Raw genomic sequence first — 20,862 nt, forward strand, 5'->3', positions numbered from 1 at the left:
TATTTATAAAGAATTACACTAATAATAATTTATTTTATTTATTTATATTTTAAATTTGTGTTTCTTACATTAATAAGAAATATGGTTAACATATTAAATAAATGGATGTCTTTGTCTTCCACGTGATTCATCTCAGACACATACAATCAAATTAAGTTATTCTTTCTAGTAAATAGTATCACTTTTATTTTAGTTGATTATTAATATTTATTTTTTATATTTTTCTAAATACATTGTTTTTAAAGTAAATCTTCAAACGTGACTGCTTATGCATTCTATAAATATAATATAATACAGTCTCATTTCTATGCCCTTATCTACCTTAGCATTCTGTAATTTTGTTTTTTATTAATTGTATCTGCGTCAGTGGATCTATATTGTATTATGTTTATTGTATAAAATAAGTTATGTATTATATACCAATATATAAATCAGGTGTTTATGTCGAATGCTTATTGAACGAGTTTTTGATATGCTGATGTCTGAGCAACAGTAAAAATAAAGAGTGTGTTTTTGCGAACCCTTTTATATGTTTTATGCGAGCGGCTTGGACGAATAATGAAAGTGGTATGCATTTTGATATTTATGATTAATAAAATCAGAAAACTTTGTTTATACATGTAAATCACTTTATTTTAAATAATTAAGCATTTTCAGTTTTAATATTATACATTAAATTTTGCAACTTTTTTTAAAATATTCATAATACATTTTTATCAAAGTCAGATTTGGAATACAATTTAAAATAATTATTTTTGTAGTAGCAGTCAGAGACGTCATTTGGGGGGGGGGGGAGGGCAGATGGAGGCATTTGCCCCCCTTAAAGTTGGCTATAAAAATGCAAGTCATTCAATAAAATACCGTAAATCTTAATGAAATCGAAATATTAAAAAAAATTATTACTGACTGACCAACTTTTGCCCCCCCCCCCCTGAAATAAACAAATGATATCTCTGATTCTAAACCAGAAATTCTCGGGTTATTCCTCAAATAAAAATCTAAAAAAAATTCAGTGAAATCATGTCGAAATACATTTTCACCAGTAGATATATTTTTATCAGTGAAATTATAATTTATGTGGCTGGTGCTAGTAAAATTATATGATTTCAACTTTTCCATACGTAGTAATATATTCATTTACATACTTATCATTATTTATCTACATGCGATGTATAAATGTTATGGTGAATGTGTATTTTTCAGTGAAGTTATATGTTCACTAGTGAAGTCCAAATATATTTTCACGAGTAGATATATATTTCTACTAGCGAAAATTATAGGCGCTAATAGGTTGCTCTAAAATGTCTATAAAATTCAATTTTATGAGAGCGCAAAAACAATTATCACTTCTCAGAAGTCAAAAATTCACGTCAAAAACAATAAAATCGTGTCGGCGCCTTCGCAGTGGGAACGTTCGGTAAGGAGCGCCGGTATGATTTTATTGCTTTTGGCGTGGATTTTTGACTTCTGAGAAGTGATAATTGTTTTTTGCGCTCTCTTATTGGTCAAAATTCGGTTTAGATGTTCCTCATTTAATTTGTAATATTGTTATAAGAGTCTTAGTGTGAACGCCAGATTGCCGAGGAGCGTTCCCACTACAACGGCGTCAGTACGATTTTATTGCTTTTGACGTGGATTTTTGACTTCTGAGAAGTGATAACTGCTTTTTGCGCTCTTCTATTGGTCAAAATTCGGTTTAGTAGTTCTTTATTTCATTTTCACTTGTAATATTGTTGTAAAAAATCTTATAATGAACGCTGGATAATCGAGCGACTGCTTGATGTGGATTCTAAACAGGGAGGCTCCTTGAATTTGGTTAGATAAATGCATGTCATTTAATGAATTTTAATGAAATGGAAATATTATAAAACGATCACTGGCTAGCAAACTTCCCCCCCCCCCCTCCCTCCTGAAAAATACATTAGCAAAGGTAAAATCAGTAGATTTCACTGTGTATCGCATACCATTAAAATAAGTAATAGATTTGTGTTTAAAAAAATTTGGAAGTACTAACTTACTCTAAACAGGTTGGAACGATTCTGAGGCTAAATATTAGCAGTAAAATTTTGAAAGATAAGTTAGGGATTGATGAATGTGCATAGGAAGGCCGACAGATGGTGACTGGATTTAAGTAATAAATAAGGAATTTCTTATGAAGAAGAGAATATCGATTTTTTGAAGGCTAAGGCTAAATAAATATTACAATAAATATCAGTTAAACTTGTGTTTTTTTTACACATGTTTTTTGACTTGATAAAGTTTTAAGTGATTTTATGAATATTTAACACCAGATTTACCCGTAAATCTAGTGTTAAAGATCAGAATGTTCGATCATGTTTAATACAATATCACCATATGAGAATAATTATTATAATTTAGAGATTTTTTTAGCATATTACTTATTTACATAATAATTTTCTTTTTTATTTACAGCATATGTCTATATTAGGAGGAGGCGCCGGGTGCTGGTTTAATCCTCCACCGCCTCATCAATTGCCCCCGACGGCGCCCATAAGGCAGAAGCGGCAGCCGACGATCAACCATCAGGTATCAAATCAATACCGCACTGTCGATATAAGCAGTCGATACAGTGGTTTATAAAGAATCAGTTCCAATTTCAGCCGCTGACTGTGCAAAATGTCATGCAACAATCGTCTGCCCCTTCGATGCACCACGTGTCGCAGCCGTCGTCTGCTACTTTTGCTCCGATAAACCCGCCGAACACTTTTGCGCCCATATCTCCGCCGAGCGGATTCGCCCCTATCTCGCCGAACAGCGTATGTCCCCAGCAGCCTATGCCGCTGTCCCCCAAGACTCCCAACGGACCGCAGCACCAAATGATGGGACACGTCAATCATCATGTAATGAATAAAATTTTGATTAGTGTTTGTTATATGTGATAACGTTTAATTTTGTTTCGTAGAACCCTCATATATTAAGCGGTAATGTATCCATGCATTCCGCTCATCCAATGTCTACGTCGGCTCAAGGAGCCATGCTACTCAATCCTCACAATCAGCAAGCTCAGCTAGGTACTAACGGTTCGATGGCAACGTCTTTACAATCAATGCCAGGTGAGATACGAATCATATTAAATATTATTTACATTGTTCGATTATACATTATGTATTTTTATTCCTTTACAGGATTAATGCAACAGAGTCACAACATAATGCTGTCACATCACCAACAACTGCACAATATACCTCATCCACAACAAACGGGATTGCCCGACATCACCAGCATACAGCAGGGCTTACCTCAACCTTTACGGAGTGGAAAATCATCCGAATTGAGACCATGCAATATGCCGTAAGTATCTATATAAATTTGTGCAATAGGAATTACGTACGTTCGTATTTGTTAAACATTATCAGTACACTGATAAGAATATTGTTCACCTTCCGAGCCACAAAGATAAGGCAGTAGTAAGTTATTCTTCGAAACGGGAACAATGACTCAAAATGAAGAAAATAACGGTGTTATATTCGAATCGTTTAAAGTGAAGGTGTATATACCACCGATTTTACCATCGTTCACTATACCGTAAGATTAGATAGAAGTATTAAAAGTGTGCTAATTATTGATCTATATTTTACGCTTTCCAGTTGGCATCATGGGAAGATTACGCGAGAGCGTGCCGAGCAGCTTTTACAGCCGAGAACCGACGGTCTATTCCTTGTGCGCGAAAGTACAAATTTCCCCGGAGATCAAACTTTATGCGTGTGCTTCCAGAGTAAAGTGGAGCATTATAGAATCAAGTGTACTGCCAATTCCACGCTGACCATCGACGACGAGGAATTTTTTGAAACGTTACCTCAACTGATCGACGTAAGATTCTCTTGTTTATTTAGATTTTATTAGTATTATGTATAATAACTTTTCTTTTTTTAATAGCATTATTTACAAGATGCCGACGGTCTTTGCACGCAGCTCGTGAAAGCGTTACCCAAACAACAGCCGCCTATCTTGACCGGAAACCATGTCAATCCAGTGCAATTACAGCAGTCGATAAATCAACCTATCGCACCGCCGATTCAACAGCATCCTCCGCCTCTTCAACAAAAGACTCAATTGCAACAGCCGTTACAGCCCACGCAGGCATTGATGAATCAGCAGCAGCAAGGACAAATGCATCAGGCGCCTCCCCCTCAAATGAATCAGATGGTACAACCTCAACAACAGCAGCAACCGCAGCCGCAATTAAACCATCAGATTGCTCCAAACGAACACAACGGAGCCCAACCGTGCTTGGCGCCTCAAGCTTTTGTAGACGCCGGATGGATGATAGCTGAACATGACTTGGAGATTAGGGAAAATATCGGAAAAGGAGAGTTTGGCGACGTTATGCTTGGAATATTAAACGGACAGAGGGTAGCAGTGAAGATGTTGAAGGATTCGGAAGCGGCCAGTAAATTTTTGGCTGAGGCGAGCTTGATGACGTGAGCTGCTCTCTTTATATATTTTTATTCAATGCTTCACGAAGGAGATAATGATAATAATTGTTAATTCAAATATTTTAGGTCTTTAAAACACGACAATTTGGTAAAACTATTGGGCTTGGTGTTCAACAAGCAGCACATATGCCTCGTCACCGAATACATGAGCAAAGGGAGTCTTGTCGACTATTTGAGAAGCCGAGGAAGACAGCACGTTACGAAGAGAGATCAGATCATGTTTGCATTGTGAGTATTTTGATTAAATATGTAGCCTAGAAAATTAATAACATATTGCGATCAATTTCAGTGATACGTGTTCAGGGATGGAATACTTAGAAACGAGAAGAGTCGTCCATCGTGATTTGGCGGCCCGTAATGTTCTAATTTCGGATACGCGACGTGCTAAGGTTGCCGATTTCGGTTTGGCGTGCGAAGGCAGCGGACCTGATGCTGCTGCTAAATTACCAATCAAATGGACAGCTCCCGAGGCCCTCAAACATAATGTAAGTACACTTATTTTATCAAATGTTATAAGTCAATCTTGATTAATAAATCTGTTTTATTTTAGAAATTCTCAAATAAATCTGATATGTGGAGCTTTGGAATACTACTGTGGGAGATTTATTCATTCGGTCGAGTGCCATATCCAAGAATTGTAAGTATATGCCACACTGTGTCAAATGCCTTTTCAATATCTAGCAACAGCACACCTATGCTTTTTTGATTAATATGCTAATAAATGGTTTATTTTATTTTTTTAGCCACTAGCTGATGTCGTGAAGCACGTGGAGAAAGGCTACAAAATGGAAGCGCCCGAAGGCTGCCCTCCAGAGTTGTACGAGCTTATGCGTCAGGCGTGGGATTTAAATCCCGATCAACGGCCAACGTTCAGTCAAGCTAAATCAAAATTGGCGATTATGAAAGCCAATACACCAGTGCAGTGAAGAACTGTTTCTATCAAAGACTATGTTAATGTTAGTTTTGATTTTTTTGTGATTTACATAATATGAAGTACTTATGAATAATATTAATTAATACGAAAGAATCAGTGTGTATATGTAAATATAATTATTTATTAAATTGTCGTTAATTTAAAACGTAGTTACGTGATTCTATAGTGCTATTTCTCGGTAGATCTTTAGATTTGTTGTAAAAAACAGATAGTCGGTCAGTCGTAAATATTTCGCTTGTGTTTTGGAATATAAAATTTTAGCAGTGAAATAGTGAAAAATATATTTTTAATAATCAAATCAAAACTAATTAATCCTTCCATTGAATTTACTATGAAGAATATATTTATATATTATTTGTGAATGTGTATTAATTTTTTTAACGTTACGAGGTTGTGATAATTTTACATGTGTTTAGTGAAAGAGTTTTAAATAAAATTTCGCCATTATTATTTTTTTATATAAACATTTTGATCATCAATCATAATATTGAGGGTAAATCAAAAAGTGAATGATTAATTTTTATAGCGTTCTAGAAACAGTTTTGTTTATAATTATGAGAGATGCTTTCTGATTACTCTCGTCCATGTAATAAATATATTTACGTACGCATATTAAATTTTTTGAAATTAATGTAATTGTCAAGACAGCGACCACTTTTCTTTCTAGTCATTCTAAAAATACTATATATAGTAAATATATATAAATTGTAATTATGAAGTTGTAAGTTAAACACTTTTGCTTTTACGGTCAGACCGAAGCCGATTTTTTATCGCGAATGGTTACATATGATTTTTTTTTATTATACTGTGTATGATTGGAATCGATGGTTATGTATATTAAGAGATTAACTCATAAAGATTATTAAATTCCATGCTTCTGTTTCAATTCGGTATAATTATATAAATTATATAGCTCATAAGCATTTCGATCAATCAAATTAAATTAATATAAGAATGGGATATATTATTATGTTTATGTTGATTTTTTTACGTTGGTAGTTAAAATGTTTTTTTTCGGAGTTATTAATCCTCAATTGAAAAGGGTTAAATGTAGTGGAATTATTGGAAATTTAACGGATTGGTAATTTGATTAGATAAATTGATCGTATCGGATAAAATATAGTTATGTTAAAGGTTGGATATATATTTTATATTGATTTTGTAGTCAATTTTTTTTCGGTAAATTATAGTAAAGAGCGTGTGCTTTAAATGATTTTTGTCGACACGCGATTAACCACCAGTATTCAATAGACTGATTCGTAACCGTTTTTTACCATTGTCGGTTATCCTAGACTAATTTTGGTGCTATGAATCTTTTTACACTCCTACGCGCTTTCGTGAATTGAAAAAAATAAATGTGAACCATTCCGCCGTACCTTTTGAATCGGTAAAAAGTTGTATATTTATCGATAAGATTATGTGTAAATTCGTTTTGAAATTTGCAATATTAGAGTTAAGTGTTGGTTTTGTTTGTATCGGTAAAAAAAATGGGAAAAATGATAATTATCCGCTGATATTATTTTGTTAATTGTATAATTTTATCAGATGAAGGAAGAATCTCATGTTTTTTTTATTGTAAAAATATTGTACATATTTATTGTATTTTGTTAGTTAATTATAATGTCTGATGATTGAATATATACTAAAATTAAAGATTTAAGAATCTTAATTATTGCTTTTATTCGTTTTTTAATAATAAATTTTTGTTATCGCACATTATTAAATTAAAATACAATTACAATTGTAAACCTTCGAATAATGTAAAAAAATTATCATTTTCTATATAATACAATATAAAAAGACTAATAATATTAACAAATCAATTTGCTAAACATTCATAAAGTCGCAGTGAGGAATTATCGTATATATACATAATTTAATATTGTTCAACGTTTTGTTAAAAAATTTACATATCACAACCGTTTTGATGTACGCGGCCATCAAAAACGGACATCAACTGTAGACATTGTTTCTTATGTGAAAATTCACTATGTATTCGGAGTTTGTCCTTTGAACACTGATCGCGAACGGATCCGTCGGATGAAAGGTGAACGCGACCAGCCGTCTGGCGGTCGCCGGCGCCGCTTGTCCCATCACGCCAGCGTAGATGCGGAATTTTAAGAGTCCGGAATCGCGCGCGTAAAATCTGAAAAGAAAAATTCATCATAAAAACCACCAATGAAGAATAAATAATTTCGGGAGAAACAAACTATTAGTTGAAAACCAATTTTTAAATTTTATTGCATTAACATTTGTACATAAAAGCAGGGCTGTGGAGTCGTAAAAAATGGACCGACCCCTTTTAACCCTTTCCACTCCGACCGACCAATATTTTTTTAATTGTTCGTCGTGCGTTTTAAGTCATGAAGTAAACAATAGTTATTATGCACTTAATCAAATACCCAATAACAGCCGACCGACGTAACACATACAACACGACGTGACACATACAATGGCATGGCACTAATCCTAAGAAATATTACTATAATTATTTTTGTTCTCTTTTTTTGTTGTTATTTACATGAAAATAAATAAATAAATAATTCGAAATAAATTTAATATTTTAAGATTATCTTATCGAAATTTTCAAATTCAAAGTCAGAGTCGGAAAAAATTTTCACAGCACTGCATAAAAGGCATAGTAAGCTTATCATAAGTATGTACAGTGATCCCCCAAACTTACCTAAGTTGAGAGACAGAAGAGTTCAAATTTTTCAATGAAAATGCAACAATTTTAGGTTATTTATAATTCATAAATATACTTTTAAGTAAAATTAAATGAATTAAAATAAATAATAATACAATATGTTCAATGAAGATTATTTTAAGCTGACAAGATTTAACAGTTGCTACTCGATTTCCATTCAGATCGATTTCTCTTAGAACTTTCAGTCTAGCTTCAATCAGTTCGAGGCCTTCACTTAATTATCCGACTGCCAGTGTGACGATTCATTCTGGTTCAGTTTCTATAACAGCATTTTGTTTATAAATCTATAATCTCATCTAGCGTGAGCTTTCGGTAATGGGAACTTAATTGCTCCATGACATTTTCGGCATCAACATCCAAATCAAGCTGTGGAACAAGAGAGACTATTTCTGTTGTCTTCAACAACGTGATCAAGCTTTGACTAAATAAGAAAAGACAAAACTTTTTCTGTACGCCGTTACAGAAAAAGTTTTGTGACGCATTGCGGTAACAGGTTACCCCAATGCGTGTGGTTGTTAATGAGGATATTAGGGCTTGCCATAAAAGCAGGTCCGAGATTAACGATACAAAAGCTCAATGCGTCGCCTACATTAATTCAGACATTTAAAAAAATAGGAAAGGTGTTAATTTTCAGAATATGAGTATCTCGTAAATAGTCTGAGGAATACCACAACGCAGCGAATCTCAATATGCCAATAATTAATGATTCTAGAACAGAAAGATTTATTTTTGAGTTGAATTGTTACTGCAGGTAAGAAGTGGATCTGTTACTTTAACACGTAACGTAAAAGGCAGTGGTTGCATGCCAATTAACCCCAAATTCCAACCCCGAGAACAGGATTACACCTCAATAAGATAATGTTATGTATTTGGTGGGATATGAAGGGCATAACTCATTATGAGTCATTGGATCATAAACAGACAATTACGACAGACACATAGTGTGCTCAACTAATTCATTTAAAAGCGACTCAGACAATAAAAAACACCTTTCTTTATAAATTAAAGAAAGATAATTTTACACCAGACAGCATTCGGCCTCGTGTATCCAAGAAGACAATAGAAAAATCAATGGATTTTCTTGGGAACTCTTTTCTCATCCACCGTATTCTTCTGACATTGCTCCAAACAACTATCATCTATTTAGAACAGTTAAAACAGATATAAAAAACAACATTAAAGAATTTAATGCTTCAAAAAATACATTATTTTTTGAATCAGATATAAAAAAATTGATAACATATGGAGAATAATTGTAGAAAAAGATGGAGAATATATAAAAGTATTACACGCTTTAATTTTTAACTCATTTAACCCGCACCTTAAAAAACGCAAAGACTTAAGGAATTTACATACTTAAATACATGTCATTTGTAAAGCTCCAGTTAAGAGCCAATGACGGAAATATGGGTCATTTGTAAAACTATCTTAGAGAACTGGCAATTAATAAAATAAAAATGCTTACCGAATAGGATATTCGCCGTATGCCTTTGGTCTTTCCATGACCGACACCCATTTGTCGTCGTAACTGAAAAGCCCCAAGTCGAGATAAGGCGAACTACTATAAGACTGTGCGCTGATCGGAAGTTGAGCCAGAATCCGTTTCGTCGCCTCTGTTTTTCCACCATATATAGCTCTGATGATTGTTTGCTTGAACCTTTGTTGAGTCAGTCTCGCGTGCAGGTTATTCGAGGGCGAGCAAGTAAACTGAGATTCTGAATACAGCCTTGCATTTCTAAACGAGTCACAAAAGTTTTCAAAGAGCTGCAGCAAACTCTCGGAAGTGTTTTCGTACACTTCCAATATTTTACTTTCGCTCATGTTATATATGACAAAGAAAGATGACTGGCTGTTCGGCTCGGCGACTCTCAACGTGACGACGTCCTCTCCGGCGTATTTGATCAGCAGATGATCCTCGTCCAGCAGTTGCATTTTCCACATTCGTAACGAATTAAACATTTCAAAATGTTTATAAAACTTTCTCAATTCTAACGGATTGCCGGTGGAGTCGCTAATGTTCTTCGCACGCTTATACAAAAACACCAGCAGTCTATGTTTGAGCGAGTTGATAGATTTTTCGAGGAAAGGCCTCGCGTTGATCGGCAATATGAATGCCGAGGTGAGTAAGTAACCGTCGTCTTCGTGACAAAATCGTCCTATTTTCCTCACTTCCAAGAGCATTCCGTCAAGTATTTGGAATATGTGGATGGTCTGGTGCTGCACCGAAAGAACGGCCAACATGTCCTTATATAAATAAATTCCTTGGTTATGCGATAAATATATTTTGTCTACTTTAAAATGCTTCGTGTCTCGCAACGTGCCATTGACCAAATCGACTAGATGTAACGAGTAATCTTCGAGAGCAGACCTGAAACATAATTACGGTTAAAATAATAATATATAAATGATATTTTTAATGAGATTTACCTCATCGTCGGAGTGACGGCTTCGTTATTACTATGTATTTGATAAAAGTGCGGACGTAAATCTTCTGAAATTTGCGCTGCAGATCCGACAATGACATATCTACCGTCGTCGGTGAAAAGACTACATTCTCTATTCAATTGATCGAATCCTAAATTACTCGATCGAAACTGACACACGTTGACGACAAATTTTAACTGTAATAATGAACATAAAATTGATCAGCTATGAATAATTAAGTGGCCAACTAATTAAATTTAAGTCCAAATGCATTTAACAAAAGTTCATATAAATGAATCGCTTGTTTTTTCTCACAAAATCAATAAATATCATCATTGCAAGATTTTTGAGTGAGCCAAACGAATTAAAATCAGTAAGAGCAAGGTCAGGGCTGTACGGAGGATGATTGAAAAGTTCCCAATTAAATTTTTCCAGCACCTCTTTGGTCATAATAGATGCATGAATGTGTCTACAATTTAAATGAGCAATATATAAAATAATTGTTCTGCACAAATGAATCGTTTGTGCATTACTGTTAGCGTTAGTTAGTGAAAGCTGATTCTGATGTGTTTCGTCAGTTGTTTTGTAGCTCATACATAGTTAAACAGATCCCAAATTTAAATACTACTCCGATCTGGATTGACATTCTGACCAATCGAAGCCGTTCAAAGGCACCTAGCATGTTTGATGAGTTTGTTTGTATCTGGACATAATCACTAACTTTTTTAGAATAGAATTCTAAATTGTTTGGCTCATTTCTAGAAACTTTAATAGCTATCAGTTTGTGGTAAAAAAACGCTATTATTTATGTGGAACTTTATGCAATTAGACTTTAACATTTATATTTAAAAAAAGTTAAAAAAACTAGTCGGCTATCACTGCATATATTTTTTGATTGTTTTATATCATCAAGAGATACATACTTTAAAGAATCGGTTAAATATGTTAGATCGGATGTGCTGATGGGGACCGTGTGGCTCATTCTGTACCAGTTCGAATGGAAATCCTCTGACCAAATCTCCAGCGGCGCCAGCTCCGCAATATCTATAAACCTTTATTGGAAAATTCATTAGATATTGAACGTACAACAAAAACGAATCAGGAAGCAGACTAACCTCTAATGAAGTTTGATCGGAAGAAAAGGCTATGAAATGTTTTCCGTCAGGGCTGAACTTTCGCAAGAAACAGGGCGGTTTCTCTACATTGACGACTGTGAAGTTAGGGAAGACGTTTTGATAAAATTCTCGCGCCAAATGGAAGTGCGCCCCAGGGCGCCGGGCTCCGTGGGTCTCTCTGGCGATCAAGCGCAAAACCACGTTTTGGGGGCGAAGGCGCCTAGCGCGCAACCGCTCCGTGCAAACGGGTCCCCCGGACCCGCTCATCGCCGCTGCCTTCCGCAAACACGACAGCTGTCACTTGATTTAGTCATAATTCAACTACACTTGGCCATAAGCTTTTATTATTTACAAATAATACATTGCAAATACTATCCCATATATTTTTTAAATATAAAACAATATTTAATATATAATTTAAATAAAATTTAATGATATAATCAATATCACCTCAACATGTCGAAACATTTTTTTATATATTTTTTGAATGGCCCTCCTCCCCTTATATAAAAATATACATATTTAAAGTCTACCATATGTCGTGGAACCAAGTCTGGCAACTAACGCGAAGCCCACCATATGAACAATTGAACAATAGTTTACATTTACATTGCCATGTTTTTCGGTTTTGGGTAGATCCCCTGCTTGCCTGATATTGATTTTTTGCAAATTCATCAACTTCAAATGTGTTTTTGACAGCTAGTATCGTGCTACTCACTTTGAAAGATTTCTACTATCTGTGTATGTGGATTATTCCATTCATTGAAAGCCAAAAAGAAAGTCATCTACATTTACATCTCATGGATCCCCAATTTTATTTTTCGCTGACATGGACCCCTTGCACTTTGAGAATCACGGGTTTAGACGGTGTTTACAAAATTTTTCCAAAGATTTTCTAGTTTTTAACAAAAAAAAGTATGATCGTTTTACTAATAAAAATGTAAGGTGGCACTTAACTTGGCTTTGTTTTGGTTTTTAAATGAATTGATTGATTAAGTATCGTAAATTATAGACAGATTACTTAGCAGCAAGTTTATATTAAGTAGCTAAATAATTTAGGTACTTGTTAATTATGTTGACACCATGCTCAGAAACCGATGGTTACCAGGCTAACTTGGATTAATAACGTAAGTTTGGGGAATATAAAGTAAATAAAATAAAATTAATAATTTGGTATAAAAAACGAATTGTTTTAAATTTACAGCATCTCTCATTCTCACTTTGTTTTCCGGCATACTCGACAATTCGTCATATTTGGACCAAACATAATTAGCCTGACGTTAGAATGGCGTTTATTAAATCCGGTATTATTTATTTTTTTGCTTTTTAACTTTTACAATAAATTGATTTACGTTAAAAATATCATCTATTATATTGACATACTAAGTTGTTTACTATGCCTTTGCAGAAGCTGATATAGAAAACGATGAAGAAACATTTGATTCCGTTGATAAGATTCAATGTAAAATTGAGGTAATAACGCCCATAAACAACGTAAACGACATGTTCGAAACAGGTGAAACATAACTATAGTCTATTTATTTTCAAGAGTCAGTGCGCAAGAACATTGTTTAACGCGTAATCAAAATGTGCTCTTAAATTTCTGCCTTGTGCTTGGTCGTTCTCAATGAAACGATTGATCTTACGGCGAGCGACCAATCACAGGGCAGAAATTTAAAAGCATGTTATGATTACGCGTTAAACAATGTTCTTGCGCACTGACTCTTGAAAATAAATAGACTATAGTTGATAACACTTTTATATATTTTTCAATTATTGACCATTATTTGATTTCAGAAATTCATGATGTTAAAGATATACTAAAGGCGAATACTATCAGTGGAGACGTTTTATCTCATCAAATTTACAATGTCACCGAAGTAATTGCTGAATAAATTTCTATGTATGTTGACGTTTGAAACTTGTCTAATACTTGAAATTAAAATTTTAGAAATTAAAATTTTAGAAAAAAAGGGAAGAGAAAGATGTTCTTATGAATACAAATGTGTTAAATGCGCAAAAACATTTAATTCTCAAGGATATCTTAGAAGACACATGAAAGTTCATAGCAATACTTTTGACTATGAATGTGTTAAATGTGGAAAAACATTTAATTCTCAAGGATATCTTAGAAGACACACGAAAGTTCATAGCAATACTTTTGACTATGAATGTGCTAAATGTGGAAAAACATTTAATTCTCAAGGATATCTTAGAAGACACATGAAAGTTCATAGCAATACTTTTGACTATGAATGTGAAAAATGTGGAAAAATATTTAAAACAAAATGTTCTCTCTCGCAACATATTCAAACTCATATCAATGATCGTGAATTTGAATGTGCAAACTGTGGTAAAGTATATAAACAAAGAATATATCTAATTAGACATTTGCAAACACATAGTGATAATCGTGACTTTGAATGTAATATATGCGGAAAAAAATCTAGAACAAAATCCAATATCTTACGACATATGGAAACTCATAGCTTTGCTTGTGATTTTAAATGTGATAAATGTGGAAGGGCTTGCATATCTGAAAATAGTCTTTTATTGCATATGAAAACTCATTACAATATTCGTAAATTTGAATGTGAAACATGTGGAAAAACATACTTATCAAAAAATAGCCTTAAAATACATATTCAATCTCACAGCAATTGTTTTGACTTTGAATGTAAAATATGTGGAAAAACATTCAAGTGTCAAAACTATCTTTCGAAACATAAACTATCTCATAGTGATGTTTTTAGATTTGAATGTAAAAAGTGTGGAAAAGCAATCAAGTATAAAATCTCACTTACAAAACATATGAAAACTCACCATTAGTTGTGACATGAATGTCAAAAATGTGGAAAAGCGATCATTATATAACTATTTTCATGGTATATGAAAATTCATAGCGATGTTGTTCACCTATAATATAAAAATGTGGAATCAGTTTTCGAATATGAAATCCCACATTCAAAACATATTGAAACTTAACCTCATCATATTTCATGTTCTGCATATTACAATTCTGGTTGAAATAGAAGTGTCGGTTGTATGATACATTGAATAAAAGCTTTTATATTATAATGGAACTCGTGCTATTCCTTTTGATATTCAATTAATTTTTTCTTCTTTTTACTCAGTAAGAACCGAAGATCTTAAGCAGTTTTGTGACAGCTGAAATTTAATATTAACAACTTTTTTCACCATAGTAAAACAAGAGAGCTTACTCTGTCCCAGCCATGCATGTAGTTACAATGTTAAAGATAACTTTTATCTCTTCGTTTCTATTAAGAGATTACATATAGCGAACCCTTCCAGACAATGACATTCGCTGCTATTCTAAAAAAATATATTGAAAAGTGCACCCTTACCAACTAAAAATGTATATTGTAGAGCGTTTTTGACCTCTACATTTATCTCTAAAGATATCTTTTTTATATACCATTACAAAAATATATATTTTTAATCCTTATTATAATATATTTAAATTTCTATGTATAAACGTTTTTAACTTCTTTATATGATCAAAGTTTTTGACAGAGTTATGATTTCTTATTATGAAAAAAGGTAGCGGTTCGAGCTAGCTGGCAATTATGTATAAATTATGTTGCAAACGTTGCACTAGTTCATTAAGTGGTTTTGTGGGAATAACAAAACTTCTAAAATCTTACACTGTAAGATCATATATTGCGATTTTTTGCTTTTGCAATAAAAAAATCATTTATTTGTTATGGATGTAAATAATAAAATAAAATTAATATGTCCCATACAATATGTATATTATTAAGATCGATGTTTTATATTCATTATATGTATGAAACCGTTAATCACGTAACGATCGGCTCCGGGATCCTTTAGACCCGAACAAAAGTTTGGATATTTTTGGACAGAAAGTGTTTTTTTTATCTTCTTATTTTTAATAGCATTAGTTATTAAAAAAAATAGTTTAGTGCTAAGAAATAATAAAATTTATTTTAAAATTAAAAACGTTTTACTCTCTTTAAAAGCTCCCAAACATTCTCGACGGGGTTCATATCAGGCGAGTTTCCTGGTCAATTTCCCGGAAATTTTGGTTCTTTTATGAATGCTGTAGAAGCGAAAAAAAGGTCCTCTCAGAAATTTTGTGAATCCCGGTAAAATCGGGACGTACAGTAAGCCTTTTTTTATAAAATAGTAATAGTATAAAATAGTTTTTTGTATGTCGTTGATGAATCATGTAGTTGCGAATGTTTCGAGATGGGTTTGAAGTCTTCGATGAAACGCGTCCACTTTTCTTAGCTTTCTGTTCCAAAGTTTGAGGTCACTTAATTAAACTCTCGGTAGTTCCAGGTTTATTGATAAACTTTATAGACACAACATAAAATAAATTATTATCTCTACGAGCTATTAAGAAAATTGTCCATAATATTAATAGAAATATACTAATCGTAGATGTTATCTTAATTTGCTTATAATCGTATACCTTATAATAGTAAAAAAGAAAAAAATACAGAGGGTCAAACGACGCACAGTATTCCCAAGCGGTCACCCATTCAAGTACTGACCGGGCCCAATGCTGCTTAACTTCGGTGATCGGACGAGAACCGGTGCATTAATATAGTAAATAAATTTATTTGTTGAAATTTCCTAAGCTATTTTAAAATTTCTAAGGTATGTATTCTTAAAATTTAATATACTATAATAGTAGTTTATTAAGGGGATCAAATTTTTAAAATATCAAAGGAGGACAAATTGCTATGGGAACTAAATAAAAAGGTTATCTCAGATTGTTTTGTGGAGGGTAAATTGCTACGGAAGCTGTCATTTTTGGAGCAAAAGGAAGTTAAAATTTTTGACGAGGACAATCCTTTCAAAGAAGACGTTTGTTCAGCTTAAATGTATGTACTAACAAATATGGTGAACGGACTATTGCTCACAAGGCAACTGCTGACACGAACATTGGTCACATGGACTATTTTTCACACCAAAGACGTCATTTGCGGGAAATGGGGGGGGGGGGGCAGATGGAGGCATTGGCCAGAAAAATGCATGTCATTTAATGAAAAAGCTCAAACGAATGCTGCTCACACGGATTACCCACACCGAACATTATTTTTTTTATGTTTGTTGTTCGTTCTAATGATCGCTATGTCAAAAAAATAAAGTAAATTATTTGTTCTCAGGATGAAAAAAACATAATGGTATATACTTACAAAAATATGGCTGAATTAGTTCATAAAAATTACACTTCAAAAATTAGTAATACTAAAATATTTAGGGCCAACGACACCCGGTGTTCCCAAGCGGTCACCCATCCAAGTACTGACCAGGCCCAATGCTGCTTAACTTCGGTGATCGGACGAGAACCGGTGCATTCAGCATGGTATGGTCGTTGGCGAGGGTCCAAGTTTAATTTGTAAATGCACTCATCAACAAAATTATTTTTGTAACTTTTTAATGTTCGTTTATATTTTTTAACCAACAATATGTTTAAGAATACTGATTTGGAGAATGTAAGTGGCAAAAAAATGTTTTTGATTATAATATTTTTTTTATAAAAATAAAGAATTACGAACTAAATTACTTCACAGTATACAATGTAGTACTAATTGTATGTACGAAACATATGTAAACATGTAGGAAAATTAAAATTAATTTCTTAGTTTTCAACGCGAGTGCTAGATGGCGATAGTAACTTTCGTCTCCCGCTAGCGCGCTGATACGCTGGTAGCTTATAAGCTAAGACGGCACCGCGGTTAGGCATACTTACCTGGCGTAGGGGATACCGTGATCATGAAGGCGGTTCCCCCAGGGTGAGGCTCTTCCATTGCACTACGGTTGGGCTGACCTCTGCGATTATCCCTAATGCGGATAACTCGGGCGCGTAATTTTTGGTAGCCGGGACTGCGTACGCGCCGTCCCGACCTTAATAAAATCACAATGTTTATAAATGTTAGTTCTGCTATATAGTGGAAGTTGGAGCTTATAACTGTAAATTTTCAGGGGCATAGCAATGAATGCTACGCTCCTGAAAAAATTCAGATATGAGCTCTGGAATATATCTACTTATGTAGGTTATTGCACTCATACTAACCATTGTGTTGGTATATAAACGTTTATATTAGAGGTTGAGAAAAAATACAACAAATGGTAACCAGACAGCTGAATACAAGACATTGCAGTGCCAAATGAACACAAACAGCGAGAAATATTATAAGGCTGGCACTAGGCAACCTTGGCTGCCGCAGCCAATTTCGGCACCCGATAATGAAGTTAAAAAAATAGGATTAAGCTGGCTAAAAAAGTTATAAGAGATATCTACTAAGGCAGCGATTCTCAACCTGTGGGGCGCGCCCCCCTTGGGGGGCGCAGCGCTACTACAAGGGAGGCGCGAGTATATTTAAAATTAAAACTTTGTTGAAGGTCAAATAAAAGAAATTGTATAATTAAAAAATATATATATATTTAAAATAAGAATACAGTTTATAATTACATATTACCAATAAATAATTGATTATATTTATTATTTAAGTTTATTAGTATGAAACAAATACCAGTTAAATATGTTATTGTTATTAATTAATGACTTCCTTGAGCCTGTTTCTCATTGCAAAGTTTTTGAAATGAAGGAGTAATATCAGATATGGATACCCTAAATTCTTTTTTTATATTTAGCTGTGATCTGTATTTTGTTTTCAACGAAGCCACTGCAGAAAATCCGGTTTCGCAAAGATAAGATGTTGAAAACAGTAAAAGTATTTGGAAAGCTCTTCGTTTTAATGTCGCAAACTCGTCATCCAAACCAGCCCAAAATTCAAAAATCGATTTCTTATTAAATTGTCTTTTGATTTCACTGTTTGTTGTAAAATCAATAAAAGTTTCGTCTTCAGAAGTCAAGAGACCTTGTGGAACATTGTGATATGAGTCCCTAGCCCACTCGTAACTTGCTAGAAATTTTTCTTCAGCAAAAAAGTATTTTTTTAAATTTTTTGCTAGCATGCTTAGATGTTTGTTTATAGTTAATAAAATCACGTTTATATATACTTCTTCGGTTTTGTATGTCTTTACAAATTCATTTATATTCGGAAACATTTCCAATTTCTTTTCTTTTATATTTCTAAGCCACAAATCCAATTTTCTACAAAAAGCATTGACTTTATCATTTGTTTCCAAAATATATGTATTTGTTCCTTGAAGTTGAAGATTCAAGACATTTAACTTCTCAAATATATTGACTAAATAACCCAATTTCATAATAAATACAGTATCTCGAAACATCATGGCTTCTTGTCGATTTTCTTCTTCCAGAAAAATACAGATTTCTTCTCTTAATTCAAAAACACGTTTCAAAAACTTCCCACGTGATTACCAACTAGCTTCGCAATAAAAAAGTAATGCTGTATGTACAGATCCCATATCTTTACAAAGTTCAGAAAACATTCTTGATTTTAAAGGTCTCGTTTTTATATAATTTACAACGGTTACAACTGTAGATAACACGATATTTAAACCAGTACTCATTTCTTTCGACGCCAGTGCCTCTCTGTATATCATTCAATGTGTCCAGATACACTGTGAAGATTTATGTTTTACTAGTGTTTGCATGCTTTGAAATCTTCCAGACATTGAACGAGCACCATCGGTGCATATTCCAACACAATTTTCCCATTCAATATTCGCCTCGTTTATAAAATTATCCAAGATGGTAAATAAAGCAGTTGATGTTGCCCTTTGCTGTATCGGTTTGCAAAAAAGTAATTCTTCTACAGCTGATACCCCATCACAAAAACGTACATAGGCTATCAAATGAGCATCTTTATTGTTATCAGTTGCTTCATCAAGTTGAATTGAAAACAATTTTCCACGCAATTTTGCAAAAAGCTGGTGCTGTACATCTTCAGTCATGTCACCAATATGACGAGCAACTGTATCATTGGAAAGTGGAATAGATTTTAATTTTTTTGCATAATTTTCTCCGAACATGGTTTCTACAATTTCAATTGCAGCTGGCAAAATTAGCTCTTCACCAATAGTGTGAGGTTTCTTGCATCTGGCTATTTGATACGAAACTTTGTAAGAAGCAAGTAAAGCTTGCTCATTCACAGACAAAGTGTTTTTAAAAACTAATTTTTGCTTCTCATATGATTTTAATTTTGCTTCTCATATGATTTTATGACACTATAATTTTCGATAGATCAAAAAGGGCGGGGTCCGCGAGAATATTTACGTTGGTAAACTGGGTCGCAATAACAGAAAGGTTGAGAAGCGCTGTACTAAGGTAATTTTTCAGAAAAGTTATATGGAAATCTATTTAAAACTAAATTTATATTAAAAGTTTATTTATACAGCATATTTTGACTTACAATGGTTTTTACCAGGGCTGTGGAGTCGTTAAAAAAAACACGGCTTCGACTCCGACTCCGATTCCGATATTTACCAACAACACGACTCCACTCCGACTCCGACTCCAACTCAAAAAAGTTTAGTTTTATCAGGTATTTTTGGTGTTTTTCTACACGTTTAATATTCATACGCTATACACATTCATTATTACGCAATTAAAAATTCATAAATTTCATAATTTAAAAAATGCTCGGAGTCGCTCATTTTTCACGACTCCAACTCCAGCTCCGGCCAAAACACCACGACTCCAACTCCGACTCCGACTCCACAGCCCTGGTTTTTACCCAGGCAGCCCAATACGTTTTTTTCGTTGTCTCTGTTGTTTTCTGGTTGCGAGCAGCCACTGGCAGCTCGAAGACAGTGACAAACGCTATGGTTGCGGCAGCCAGAGCAACCGTGGCTGCCTAGTGCGCTGTCTACCTTAGGCAGCCAATACATTTCTATGAGCTGTCTCTGACTGCCGCAGGCAAAAATAAATTATAAAATATTTATTTGGATCATTATAAAGTCCTCTAATCTTTCATAACTTATGTAACATCAATTAAAAAATATTCCAGTTCTCGGAAGAAGATGATCAATATAATTCACTGATGGATACGAAGAATTAAAAGAGTTTTTATGAATATCTCATGAAAATACCGCTACGAATATGGAGGCATTTTCCTGATGACAATGAGTCGAATGACATATTTTAGGAAATATTTTCTGGATAAATTTGACTGTTCTTTTTAGATTTTCATTGAGGAATAACTGAAGAATTTCTGGTTTGGAATCAGGGACGTCATTTCAGTTTCTTCCAGGGGGTTGGCAAAAGTTGGCAAGTCAGTGGTCATTTTCTTAAATTCAAGA

General features: G+C 33.7%; 2 protein-coding genes, 1 long non-coding RNA gene and 2 other non-coding genes across 10 annotated transcripts in view; 3 read left to right on the forward strand and 2 right to left on the reverse strand.

Annotated features, from left to right (window-relative positions):
* Window positions 1-7,060, forward strand: part of Csk (C-terminal Src kinase) — a 68,669-nt gene extending 61,609 nt beyond the window's left edge. For 3 of the 6 annotated variants that reach the window (XM_088185260.1, XM_088185261.1, XM_088185259.1), the window contains 10 exons: window positions 2,434-2,547; window positions 2,610-2,861; window positions 2,924-3,074; window positions 3,147-3,312; window positions 3,609-3,831; window positions 3,898-4,442; window positions 4,524-4,685; window positions 4,747-4,942; window positions 5,008-5,094; window positions 5,201-7,060. In XM_088185260.1, coding sequence (XP_088041386.1) covers window positions 2,434-2,547; window positions 2,610-2,861; window positions 2,924-3,074; window positions 3,147-3,312; window positions 3,609-3,831; window positions 3,898-4,442; window positions 4,524-4,685; window positions 4,747-4,942; window positions 5,008-5,094; window positions 5,201-5,383 — 2,079 coding nt within the window. In that variant the 3' untranslated portion in view covers window positions 5,384-7,060. The remainder of the gene's footprint in view (window positions 1-2,433; window positions 2,548-2,609; window positions 2,862-2,923; window positions 3,075-3,146; window positions 3,313-3,608; window positions 3,832-3,897; window positions 4,443-4,523; window positions 4,686-4,746; window positions 4,943-5,007; window positions 5,095-5,200) is intronic. The other 3 variants (XM_088185263.1, XM_088185264.1, XM_088185262.1) reach the window with 1 other exon arrangement.
* Window positions 7,052-11,972, reverse strand: abo (de-etiolated protein 1 abo). The gene is made up of 5 exons (XM_088185265.1): window positions 11,638-11,972; window positions 11,446-11,574; window positions 10,526-10,719; window positions 9,564-10,466; window positions 7,052-7,537 (listed from the first exon to the last, which is right to left on the reverse strand). Exons 1-5 carry the CDS (start codon window positions 11,902-11,904, stop codon window positions 7,345-7,347), a joined length of 1,686 nt encoding a protein of 561 aa, XP_088041391.1. The 5' UTR covers window positions 11,905-11,972; the 3' UTR covers window positions 7,052-7,344.
* An 854-nt stretch (window positions 11,973-12,826) lies between these two features.
* On the forward strand, window positions 12,827-14,180 carry LOC148235671 (uncharacterized). The gene is made up of 4 exons (XR_015809311.1): window positions 12,827-12,941; window positions 13,046-13,153; window positions 13,435-13,517; window positions 13,589-14,180. It is a non-coding gene; the product is annotated as an uncharacterized LOC148235671 (long non-coding RNA).
* A 2,708-nt stretch (window positions 14,181-16,888) lies between these two features.
* LOC148235672 (5S ribosomal RNA) lies at window positions 16,889-17,007 on the reverse strand. Its single transcript, XR_015809468.1, has one exon. It is a non-coding gene; the product is annotated as a 5S ribosomal RNA (ribosomal RNA).
* Window positions 17,008-17,372: 365 nt separating this feature from the next.
* On the forward strand, window positions 17,373-17,534 carry LOC148235673 (U1 spliceosomal RNA). Its single transcript, XR_015809482.1, has one exon. It is a non-coding gene; the product is annotated as a U1 spliceosomal RNA (small nuclear RNA).
* The last annotated feature ends 3,328 nt before the right edge of the window (window positions 17,535-20,862 follow it).

The sequence above is a fragment of the Plectrocnemia conspersa genome, unplaced genomic scaffold, assembly GCF_051122295.1.
Source record: "Plectrocnemia conspersa isolate PC_06_02 unplaced genomic scaffold, ASM5112229v1 ptg000004l, whole genome shotgun sequence".
Lineage (NCBI taxonomy): Eukaryota > Metazoa > Arthropoda > Insecta > Trichoptera > Polycentropodidae > Plectrocnemia > Plectrocnemia conspersa.